Source organism: Pithys albifrons, chromosome 7 (genome assembly GCF_047495875.1).
Source record: "Pithys albifrons albifrons isolate INPA30051 chromosome 7, PitAlb_v1, whole genome shotgun sequence".
Lineage (NCBI taxonomy): Eukaryota > Metazoa > Chordata > Aves > Passeriformes > Thamnophilidae > Pithys > Pithys albifrons.
Window position 1 is genome coordinate 25155279 of NC_092464.1, and position 11709 is coordinate 25166987.

The 11709-nt window shown below is 38.3% G+C and overlaps 1 protein-coding gene across 1 annotated transcript in view; it reads left to right on the forward strand.

Moving 5' to 3' along the window:
* COL1A2 (collagen type I alpha 2 chain) overlaps window positions 1–9540 on the forward strand; it is a 38464-nt gene extending 28924 nt beyond the window's left edge. The window contains exons 39-52 of the mRNA XM_071560725.1: window positions 85–138; window positions 1074–1235; window positions 1986–2093; window positions 2573–2680; window positions 4088–4141; window positions 4250–4357; window positions 4565–4618; window positions 4915–5022; window positions 5655–5708; window positions 5841–5948; window positions 6334–6580; window positions 7006–7196; window positions 8289–8531; window positions 9117–9540. Of these exons, the coding sequence (XP_071416826.1) occupies window positions 85–138; window positions 1074–1235; window positions 1986–2093; window positions 2573–2680; window positions 4088–4141; window positions 4250–4357; window positions 4565–4618; window positions 4915–5022; window positions 5655–5708; window positions 5841–5948; window positions 6334–6580; window positions 7006–7196; window positions 8289–8531; window positions 9117–9263 (1746 nt within the window). The 3' untranslated portion in view covers window positions 9264–9540. The remainder of the gene's footprint in view (window positions 1–84; window positions 139–1073; window positions 1236–1985; window positions 2094–2572; window positions 2681–4087; window positions 4142–4249; window positions 4358–4564; window positions 4619–4914; window positions 5023–5654; window positions 5709–5840; window positions 5949–6333; window positions 6581–7005; window positions 7197–8288; window positions 8532–9116) is intronic.
* Window positions 9541–11709: the final 2169 nt, after the last annotated feature.

The window sequence follows — 11709 nt, forward strand, 5'->3', positions numbered from 1 at the left end:
CAGTCTTTTGGTACTGACATTGTTGCTTTTCATTAAGTTATTATTGCCTTTGAAATTAATCTTTGTTTTTACTTTTATTTTTAGGGCATGACTGGTTTCCCTGGTGCTGCCGGAAGAGTTGGTCCTCCAGGCCCTGCTGTAAGTAACTAATGAAGAAGCTCTAATAAAGATGAATCAGAAGTTGCTTTGGTTAGGGATAATCCTAATTTTTGTTTCATTGACACCAATTCTAATTGCATTGGAATCACCTCAGATCCCTGTAGGATTGGATAAAGAAAAAAAAACCCTAATGTTCAAACTCCCAGAGTAAGAGCTATGCATTGATTTTGTGGGATTTTTTTTTACAGTCTCCCAAGCAATCCTTATGCATCTTGAAGTACCCAACTATTGCAAAAATCTGTGATTATTTGCTTTTGTTCAAACCAATGGCTACACAGTTATTCATAATGGAGTGGAATAAAAACATCATGTCCAGTCTGCAAAAGAATGTTAGGTTAATCTTGTATTCACACCTTCCAAAGTATCTGCAGTTCCAGCCCCTTTCTTGAGCAGGGAAACCTTTCCTTGTGTTTCAGAAGGTGAATCCATGCTTACTTATTTTTCAGCCAGAAAATCTCATTCCAGATTGACATTTGTATTTTTTCTTTTCAGAGGTGTTTCCAACCTTTACCAAAAGGCACTTCTTTCCTTAGATACCCTAGATTTAAATAAATTTTAAATCCGAGTGTCCAAAGAAAATAACCCTGATAATCCTGTTGAATTGGAATAGGTTGGGGGTTTTGTCATAGATGTTAATAGTTGCAAATTATGTCTCCAGAAAGAGCTAGATCTCTATTTTCCCACCAAATTTTGCCACTTTCACCTGCCCCAATTAAAAAAAAAATCTCAGTATTTCTACAGATTCCAGCTATACACTGCTAACAAAGCAGTAGAAGTTGCTGCTTCAGAGTAGCTGAGAACCTGTTTTTTGTGAGGCACAATGTTTTCACATGGACATAACGTGAAATTTACCTCTGATATTGCCAGTTAATAGGTGCATATTGCAATGGTATCATAATCCTACTCAATTCTAGGGCATCACTGGTCCCCCTGGTCCTCCTGGCCCAGCTGGAAAAGATGGTCCTAGAGGTCTACGTGGTGATGTTGGACCAGTTGGCCGTACTGGTGAACAAGGTATTGCTGGCCCACCTGGCTTTGCTGGTGAGAAAGGTCCATCTGGAGAGGCTGGTGCTGCTGTAAGTTACTGAGTATCACATCTCTTTAAAGGTGTTTCTCTTATGTAAATGTTAGGGCTTCTAAGATACTTTGGCGTTTGTAAAGGGCTTTTCTGTTTACCCACAAATTTAGCAAAGCTTTTAAATAGAAGTTCCACTGAGATGCAAGAAATTGTTTATAGGCATGTTTCACAAATATGCCATTAAAAAGTGAACCTGATCCCTGGATCAGGTGTTTTCACCTCTTTGTTTTTCTTGTGGTGACTTGTATCTTTCCCTGTAAGTAGAGCAAATGAAAGCAACTAAAGTAAGTACAGAAGAAATTGATACTTAATCTGAGAAAGGGAAGCAGAACCTCCTCCTCTAAAATTGATCATCATGGATGGAAAAAGGAACATGTGACCATCCATTTAGAACAATCTCAGTTCATATCTGCATCAGAAACTCTGGTTTGTGCGGATCACAAGGGTAAAGCTGTCTACGCCTAGGCTGACTTAGAATTATACAAATAAATTAATTATTTTTTAGTATCTTTAAACTTGCATATCTAGAATTACTGGGGTTTTTTAAGGTCATACACATTTCTGCCTTACTGAAGTGAACACTTCTGAGAAAAACCACTATTGTTTCTCCAAAAAACAATTTATATAAATTTCTTCTGTAAGCTGTAGAAGTTGCAGCTGAGAATGAAATCTTCAGTATCACTGACAGATATGTATGTTACACTTATTTTTGTCTTGTAATATAAATATTATTCTCTTCACTTCATAGGGTCCTCCTGGTACCCCAGGTCCTCAGGGTATTCTTGGTGCTCCTGGTATCCTTGGTCTGCCTGGCTCTCGGGGAGAACGTGGTCTTCCAGGCATCTCTGGAGCAACAGTGAGTAAATGATTAGTTAACTGCTTTAAAGAGAGAATGTGTAAAAAAACCCAAACAAAAAACAAATAAAGAAACAACCAAACAAAAACACAAACAAGTAAACAAAAACACCAAACACTTGAGGTTGCCTCTAATGGGAAGGCAGGGAAAAGGAGATGTAGATTCTCTTTCCATTGCTGCTGGAAACAGAAGATATGGACCTATCAGACTTAAAGCAATGGAAGAAATTATGGCTTGTTGCAGATAAACAAGACTTGTGTCTGCAAGTAAGCATATTTCTGACTGTCATCAGAGGTTTCTGATAGTAAAATTTAGAATAAAGATAATATTTGATATATATGTTTCACATGTCCTGATTCTTTTTCACTTCCTAAACCTGTTACAGAGAAATGTTTCTCCTAGATAAAAGCCAAACGTTCTGTAAGACTGGTTTGTTTGTATTATAATGTCACATTTTGTTATCACTATTTCTGTATTAGGGTGAACCTGGCCCCCTGGGTGTTTCTGGTCCTCCTGGTGCCCGTGGTCCCTCTGGTCCTGTGGGTTCTCCTGGTCCAAATGGTGCTCCTGGTGAAGCTGGGCGTGATGTAAGCTTATTTTCTCTTTCTTTATGCTGAGACAAAGACAAATATATAGAAAAAGTGGATGGAACTGGAGGGTGTTCTGCTAGCAAACTTTAACCTTCCAATGTCTTCAGAGAAAATTATGTCAGGATTTTTATAGATATGGATTTCCATCCCCAATTAGGTGACAGATTCTTCAAGGCACAAGTTATGTCTGAAATACATTCTGGAGTCACTATCAGAATCTTTTGACTTCTTACTTCATTGCCAAGAAAGATGGAGTGGGAAAAAGATTGCTTCATTGTTGGAGCTGAGAACAAATAGTACATTCCAGGGGATGAGGCTATAGAGAAGAATATATCACAAAAGCCTTGTTTATCAGCAAATTTTCTTAATTGCAGTCACTTTTACTTGAGGTATCTAGTGATTCATGGTATTACAGACAAAGGTTTTTTTTTTTAATTTAGACCCACTCAGAAGGTCTATAAAGCACATTACACAAACTGTTGGAATTCAGTTATAGGAGCCATGCAACACTCAACGCTATTTTGGAGTACTAACAAAACAGATACACTTTAACAATGTGGCTGAGCTACATGATGTTTCCCAACACGCATTCCCTCTTCACAAAAATGTGAAGTATGTTTGCCGGGTGAAAACACTACAGAGCCAGCTCTGTCCTGTATGACAAGTGGTGCTGAACTGCAGGTTAAGGCACAATGGAGGACATGAGCCCTGTGCAGAAGGGGCAATGTGGGAACATTGGAGTGGAACTAATTGATCCCTCTAATGTCCTGCCTTGTGCATGATTATTTGGAGGACAGAGCCCTGCTCCAACATCTTTACAGAGCAGCAAATAAACTTATCCATTCAATTTAACCATCCAAGTTAGCATTTCACCTTAAAATAGGGTGTCTGTACAGTGGTTATACATGACTTACACTTTGAGTACAGTTCAAGTGAAATACTAACACATTGTCTTGTTTCCTGTTAGGAGAACTATGTAAAGCTTTCCCTGAATCTTATCAGGGAAGCTTATTTGATAACCTGAAGGTTATACAGGACACCTGCAAGTCCTTAGACTTGCAGCATTTTAAAGAGAATAGAGAATAGTAATGAAAAAGAAACAAACTTTCTGTTCCAAGGGAATTTTCTGACGGAAAATGTTTCCTTTTTATACAGTGAAAGAGGCAAAGTGAAATTAACACTCAGAAAAGAAGCCATTTAACCTTGTGAATTACTACAACAAAGTAATTTAGTTTCTGAGAACATTAATATATTTGAGGGATTTCAGAATAGCATCCATAAGGAAGAGTTTTATGCTATCCCATATCAACGTCTTCTTACTCTCATTGGAAGCAATTAGACACACAGTTCTATGTGAGATGAAAGGTGATGGAATTTAGTAATTTTTTCACGGTATTTTGACAGGGCAATCCTGGAAATGATGGTCCTCCAGGCCGTGATGGTGCTCCTGGTTTCAAGGTAAATTGGTTTTTTTTAGTTTTATTTCATGATCATGGAAGAAATATTCCAATATGTGTAAGCCAGTAGTAACACACTATCTCTCCTGTTGCATTCCTGTGTTACCAGGGTGAGCGTGGTGCTCCTGGTAGTCCTGGTCCCAGTGGTGCTTTGGGTGCTCCTGGTCCTCATGGTCAAGTTGGTCCTTCTGGAAAGCCTGGAAACCGTGGTGAACCTGTAAGTTGATGCAACCTTAATTTTTTTTATTAAGCTGTAGGAGGACTAAGCTTTGCATATATATACATATATATATATATACATAAAATATCTCACACCTCTACAATGTGTAGATAATAGCTTCACTTTCTGCAGAGATGTGTTGAGCATGGAACCTTCATTAGAATAATATACAGCAGTGACACGCATTTTCTATTCATGTTTCAGGGTCCTGCTGGTGTTGTCGGTCCTGCTGGTGCTTTTGGTCCAAGAGGTCTTGCTGTAAGTCTGATTTTTAAATACATCAGCACATTGATGCAAGGAAAGAAAACATACTTTATTAATAAGGACTTGTGACTGTGTTCACAATACTGGCCCAAAAACTGTTGCTTAAAGACCCATAAATATTTATGGACCTAGAATCTCAATCAGCATTCTTTTTCATGGGACTTGTCATGAAACTTTTGGGATTGGCACTCTTCCTGGTTAACAGGATGTCCCTTATATATAGTGGGGCAATCTATGGAATAATGTGGAATGCTTATGCTTATTTCTCTGACAACTATATTTCTTCCTAGGGCCCACAAGGCCCACGTGGTGAGAAAGGTCTGCCTGGTGATAAGGGGCCTAGAGGTCTGCCTGGCTTGAAGGGACACAATGGATTGCAGGGTCTTCCTGGTCTGGCTGTAAGTAAATGATTTTCAGGATTTTGAATATAAAGAGAGTGAAACAAATGGAAATACAGTCACCCTAGTGTAGAATTACACATGCACAACCCAGCAAGTTGATACCACTTACTCCTCTCAGCATTACCTTTCAAAGGCCATTAAGAGTCTCTTTAACACTCAATGCTCTTCATATAAAATGGCAAATTTTGATATTGGCTTTAGAACTATGAGTACTATTAGTTGGCTTGAAACTCAACTGTGTTTGTCTAGCACAGAATTAAAAAAGTCTGTCATTATTATTTCTTATGGTGAACAGAAATTGTAAAGCCTCTGTATCATAGAGAAATAATTTGTGGATTTTCTTACCTTTTTAATTGAGGTATTGCCTTTAGGAGTTCTGAGTTTTATTTTAAAGCCTTCTCTGAAAATCTGAAGAAACAGTATACAGAATATGATAGGTTATCCCATTAGATACCTCATAGTGCCCTCTCTCCTTCCTCCCCAAAATATGCAAATTATATCCCAGCTCCACTAATAAAAGTCATTAGCCCTAGAATACTGTTCTCTAACTATAGCTACTTCATGAACCATGCAAACACAAGCATGTGCCACTACATTTTTAATGACTATGCATGTATCTTTCCCAATAGGGACAACATGGTGATCAAGGTCCTCCTGGTAACAATGGCCCTGCTGGCCCAAGGGTATGTGAATTTCAGAGCATATTACAATAATTCTCCCATTTCTTTTGGGCACTATATATGTACACTGCCATTTATATGAATCTCTATTTGTAGTGTTTTTACTGTCATTAAACTGTTCATATTTCCTGTTAGGGTCCACCTGGTCCCTCTGGTCCTCCTGGTAAAGATGGTCGCAATGGTCTCCCTGGACCTATTGGCCCTGCTGGTGTGCGTGGCTCTCACGGTAGCCAAGGTCCTGCTGTGAGTATAGCTTTTTTTTGTTGTTGTTGACTTAACACATTTATGTCACACTAGAAGCCTAGTAGTGTAGGAATATATGTGGTTTTATTTACGTAAAAAATATTTAACATTAAACATTTCCCTAATAAGCCTAAACTTAAAGTCCTTGTTCACTCTTTACAGCCAGACAACAAATACACAAAGGAGATGTGGTAGTTCTACTCTGTGCATCTTCCACTGCTTCAACCCATAGTAGCCATGACAGGGCAAGTCCACTTGTGCTGCCTCTGATTAGAGCTGAGGGTGTCAGGAGTTAAGTAGGACTGTGCATGTGTGGAAGCATTTAATTGAGAGAACCAGATATCTCATAGAATGCTTCTTGTCTTTTGCTTTGGAAAAACTTTAGGGTCCTCCTGGTCCTCCTGGTCCCCCTGGTCCCCCTGGTCCCAATGGTGGTGGATATGAAGTTGGCTTTGATGCAGAATACTACCGGGCTGACCAGCCTTCTCTCAGACCCAAGGACTATGAAGTTGATGCCACTCTTAAAACACTGAACAACCAAATTGAGACCCTGCTGACCCCAGAAGGCTCCAAAAAGAACCCAGCTCGCACCTGTCGTGACCTAAGACTTAGTCACCCAGAATGGAGCAGCGGTATGTTGGTGCCAGATATTTGCCTTTCTGGCTCAGGGAGTACTTACAGCTCATTAACTTTCTTTGATGAATGGTATCCTTGGCCACCTGGCAAAAATACTAAATGACCAGTAAAGAAGTTCATTGCCACCTCCAGTGAAAATAGATACAAGGACATTCTGAAAAACTCTTCATAGGTATTGTTGAACATTATTGCAATAATTTTTCAAAATAATGCAAAGATATTTAACCCTAGCTTTCATATACATTCTCTTATGGATTAACAACCAAAAATATCTATGTATCCCACATATCACCTTAGTATTGTTGCCAGCTGTGATATTTATAGCCTCTCTCTGACTTCCTGTATCAGACAAGTGAATATGAACTGAATGCAAAGATTAAGCTGGGTGAACTATTGTTCACATTTCTTTCCTCTATGGCAGGCTTCTACTGGATTGATCCCAACCAAGGCTGCTCTGCAGATGCCATTAGAGCATACTGTGACTTTGCCACTGGTGAGACTTGCATCTACGCTAACCCTGACAATATTCCTGCTAAGAACTGGTATATCAACAAGAATCCCAAGGACATGAAGCATGTATGGTTTGGTGAAACTATCAATGGTGGCAGCCAGGTAAGTGATATATGTGAGGATGATTGTTTTCTGCAGCACTGTCTGAAGAGTTCCCAATTCACTGACTCTCAATAAGCAAGAAAACAGGTAAATTAAACTCTCTTATGGGAGAAATATAGAAAAGGGAACTACCTTTTATCTCAAGGGAACAGAGCTCTGGTTCTGGTTTAGATCACAGTTTGCTAAAAGTATTTCTCAGTATTGTTCTAATATTTCTTGATGTCTGCTAATGAATAATTCAGCATGACTAATGGCTACAGCTAAGTGACTGGAATATGGTACATTATTATAAAGACAATCCAGAAACTGTCTGAAAAAATAGGAAAAACATATTTGCTTATTCTTTTAATGGAGATTTTTTATATATGACACTATTCCTGGAAAGATATTTATATTACACATCACAGATCCTGAATGTATGCCACTGTAACATTAAAAATTGACAGTGTAAGTAAAAACCAGAAATATGTCTTCTCGCACATAAGACACTGTCCTGGGCAATTGCAAATAAATCACTTTTGTACAGCTAAGGAGGTCTATTTACATAATTCTTAAATACAATTGAATTGATCTGGTGATGAAACTGAAGTGTACAAGATCTTTAATATTAGAAGGTAAGATTTATCCCACTGGGTCACAAAACAGTCTAGAGTCCTGCTTCTTACAGTGGCTAAAAGTAGATGCTGTAAAAAGAATTTAAGAACGAAGTAAACCTTTTTAATATCCACAGACACTATTCTATTAGATTAAAAAAAGAATTCAGAGTTTTCTCAAGACAGGCAATCTATCTGTGGAAACAATAAATCGTCTTCCTTGAACTTACCTGATCTTGTCTCTGAGTCCACATAAACAGTTAGCACCATATCTTAGAATAGATATGTAATTTAAATTACATCCACTCATGTCTGGTTGCCAGTCTACCTCCTACTAGTTTTATTTGATACTCTTGCTCTGAAATTGCAATAGACAAGTGATTGCAGGCTTATGTGATTGTTTTTGTTAATGTTCCTAGAGCAACTATCACACACTTCCATTACAAACATCCTTCTTTCCCCAGAAACACACCTGACTGGGTTCCTCTCTGTTTTTCAGTTTGAATACAATAGTGAAGGAGTGACCTCAAAGGATATGGCTACCCAACTTGCCTTCATGCGTCTGCTGGCCAACCATGCCTCCCAGAACATCACCTACCACTGCAAGAACAGCATTGCCTACATGGACGCAGAAACTGGCAACCTTAAAAAGGCTGTTATGCTGCAGGGATCCAACGATGTTGAACTACGAGCTGAAGGCAACAGCAGATTCACTTACAGTGTTCTTGAGGATGGATGCTCTGTAAGTAATGCAGAAACCATGAGCACAGTGATTGCCCATGCTTAAGCATGTGATTAGGGACAGAGTCATGCATTTATTCAGAATTAGATTATCAGTCAGACCAGCAAAATTTTACTCAGTGAAGATAAATAGCCTTCAAAGCCAACTAGTCCAGATCCTTCACAAGTGGGAAGGACTGGAGTACAAACAAATTCTACCTTGTACTGTGCAGTGTGGCAAAAAAGTAAAAAACATTTTCAGATGGACAAATTCTTGTAAACAGAAGACTGATGAGAAAACAGTGCACAAGCTGTGGCAGGGGCAGGATCTTTAAGTCCTGAAACACTCAGACAGAGTTCTCTGAGGATTTAACATCAGTATAAATAATATGGTGGTTTATGCAGAGCATCACAGAGTCAACTTCAGAAGATTCAAGTAAATATTTTATCTGTATCACAGTTCTAAATAGTTGGATATGGGTATCTGATTTGCAAACAACAGAAGTAAAATGAATATAAAACTCTTTCAGAAATTATCCATTCAAGTGAAACAATTTTTAATACTACAAACAATGCAATAACAATCATAATGAATCTTTTCTTGCAGAGAAAGAACAACGAATGGGGCAAAACGATCATTGAATACAGAACAAATAAGCCATCTCGCTTGCCCATCCTTGACATTGCACCTTTGGATATTGGCGGCGCTGACCAAGAATTCAGTGTGGATGTTGGCCCAGCCTGTTTTAAATGAATGAACTAAAATTAACTTAAAGCCTCTCCCAAATTACTCTCTTGTCATTTCTTTTTATAATGAAAGCTGACTCCTTCCATTTCTTCTGTTCATCTACTTGCTTAAACTCTGGGCGAAAGAGAAGGAGAAGAATTGATTGGAGCATTGTGCAATGAAATTTAATACAGCCCCAAATGGACTTGGAAGTCTTTCAAGATTTAACACCTTGTTTTGGGAAATGTCAACCTTTGTAAAGAAAAAAAAAAACCAAAATAAAAAGTCATGAAAGTTTGCACCATTTGTGGCCTTTGAATATCTTCCACAGAGGAAGTTTAAATCCACAACTTCCAAAGGTTTAAACTACCTCATACACTAAATCAAGTGTGATCCACATCTTTTGTAGGAACTTCTCCATACAATTTGGGGTACTTTTAGTTCCACTCAAAATATGGTGGTGCTAATTGTGTAATTACAGAGTTCCAATACTTGAACTTTTATGGTGCTAATGACATTTAAAGTATTGCTTCTTGTTTCTTGAAGTCTTTCTTAAAACTTGGAATGTCCTGTCTCACCCACAGCTTAAGCATGTGGATCATTTTTCCTCATCTTTGTCCTCTTCCTCCAAAATCAGGTGTTCCTGCTTTCAAATCTCATTTCCATCTTCTACAAAGGGCGAAAAAAAATCATTTCTCAAAAAAAGGGAAGAAAATGTATTTTGTATATGTGAGATGTTTAAATAAATTGTGAAAAAAAAAGAAAATTAAATAAAGCATGTCCAGTGTTCCAAAAGAAACTATTTAATGAGTTAAGTTACTTGCTTAGATGCATTGGCACATACTCATACCCAGATTTTACAATATGTTTGCATTGCTGCAACTGTTAGCCCATTGCTATAAGACATTTGCTTAAAGCCTTGGGAGGCTGCCTACAACTTTCTTAAGTGTGTGATTGTCTACTTGACTCTTCATTTAAACACTATGTTTTAGAAAAGTCTCCAAGAAACTTACTCAGTAACTCCATGCCTCATAGTATGACCAGTTCAGAAGCAGAAATAATTCCATCCTTTTTTCCAAGTGTTAAGCAGGATTAATTGCTGAAAGAAGGCTCATCATCTTGCTTAAAGGGAGAAAGAAAATGAAGCTTCTGTCTTACACTTGGAGGCAGAAAGCTCTGGCTGTTGAGAGAGCTGTGCTGGCTGATGCTGTGCTATAATCAGCAAAACTGTGCCTGTGTCCTTTAGAAAGCATATGCAAGAGTCAGTGGAAATCTCAAATTTAGTTGTCTTGTCAGGAAGTTCAGGTTTGTTAGGCCCTTACAGTGTGTTCAGTTCTGTATAAGACACAGAACTATCTGCTGTTGCTAACCTTAATAATTTACCTTCACAAAAAACCACCATAAGAAGCAAACACTGTTCTTCTCTGAAACCTTTTAAGAGAGTGCTGAAAACCGTAAATGAACTGCAATTTCAACAGCCATGTTTTCGGAATTGGGAAGGTGCTTGGGACAATGCACAGAGGAGCATGAAAACAGCAAAAGCAGGTAAAGGGAGAGGAGAGATAGGCTTAGTCAGCAGGAACCCCCAAGAGAAAGCATGAGGAAAATATCCAGAATAAAGTCCCTGTAACATGAAGAAAGCATTGCTCCAGAGGTAAGCAGCTGAGAGACTGAAGGGAACTCCAACTGGTACAAGGAATAAACCCTAGAAACTGTTTCTAAAGACATTTTTTTTCTTGGTTGCAATGAACTGATTAAGGAAAACAGGGCAAATATCAAAACGACCTGAAGTGCAGCTTCTATGTGCCTGAAGCTGTGTGTGGAATTAGTAAAAAGGAGAATGTCTCTGATAAAGTATAGCCCACTTTTTCTTCACTGAGTAAAACATATTGCAGGTAAATAGCTGCATTTACTCATTGGACCGTGATGATTCTTAACGAGTTAGTATTTCAAACATTGTTTTAGTATTTCAAAATAAAGTAGTTATAAAAACAAAATAATTCAATGCTTTAATATTATGAGAGTTTCTTTTTCATGTAGATCATCTACAAGTCAGGAAGTTCCTACAAGGACTGAAAAGATAAAATTTCACCTCTCAGTCTAAGTAATCTGCTAGGATGTATGCAAAGGTTATTGCTGGGACTGTGAGGTGGACCTTTGCTACCTCAGGAGTAAAAAAAACCAAACCACAGTTAAAGAGGCATTTGAGGCTTAGAAAGGAGACTACAAAGGACAAACACTCTCTTTTTTCATCTTCTGATTTTTCCTTTGCTCGCTATCTCCATGGCATGTTCTACTAGGCAAAGAAAACTTCCAGTCTATCAGCTCATTGATAACATCCAATTCTTTTGGTTTTAGACCTTTGCCACAGAAGTGGCTTCATATGGATTAAATAAAAAATACACAGTGCCTACCTCATTAGCACCAAGAAGATACTTAGTCTGGCCTGCAGGTTTTGAGCTCCTCAGAACTT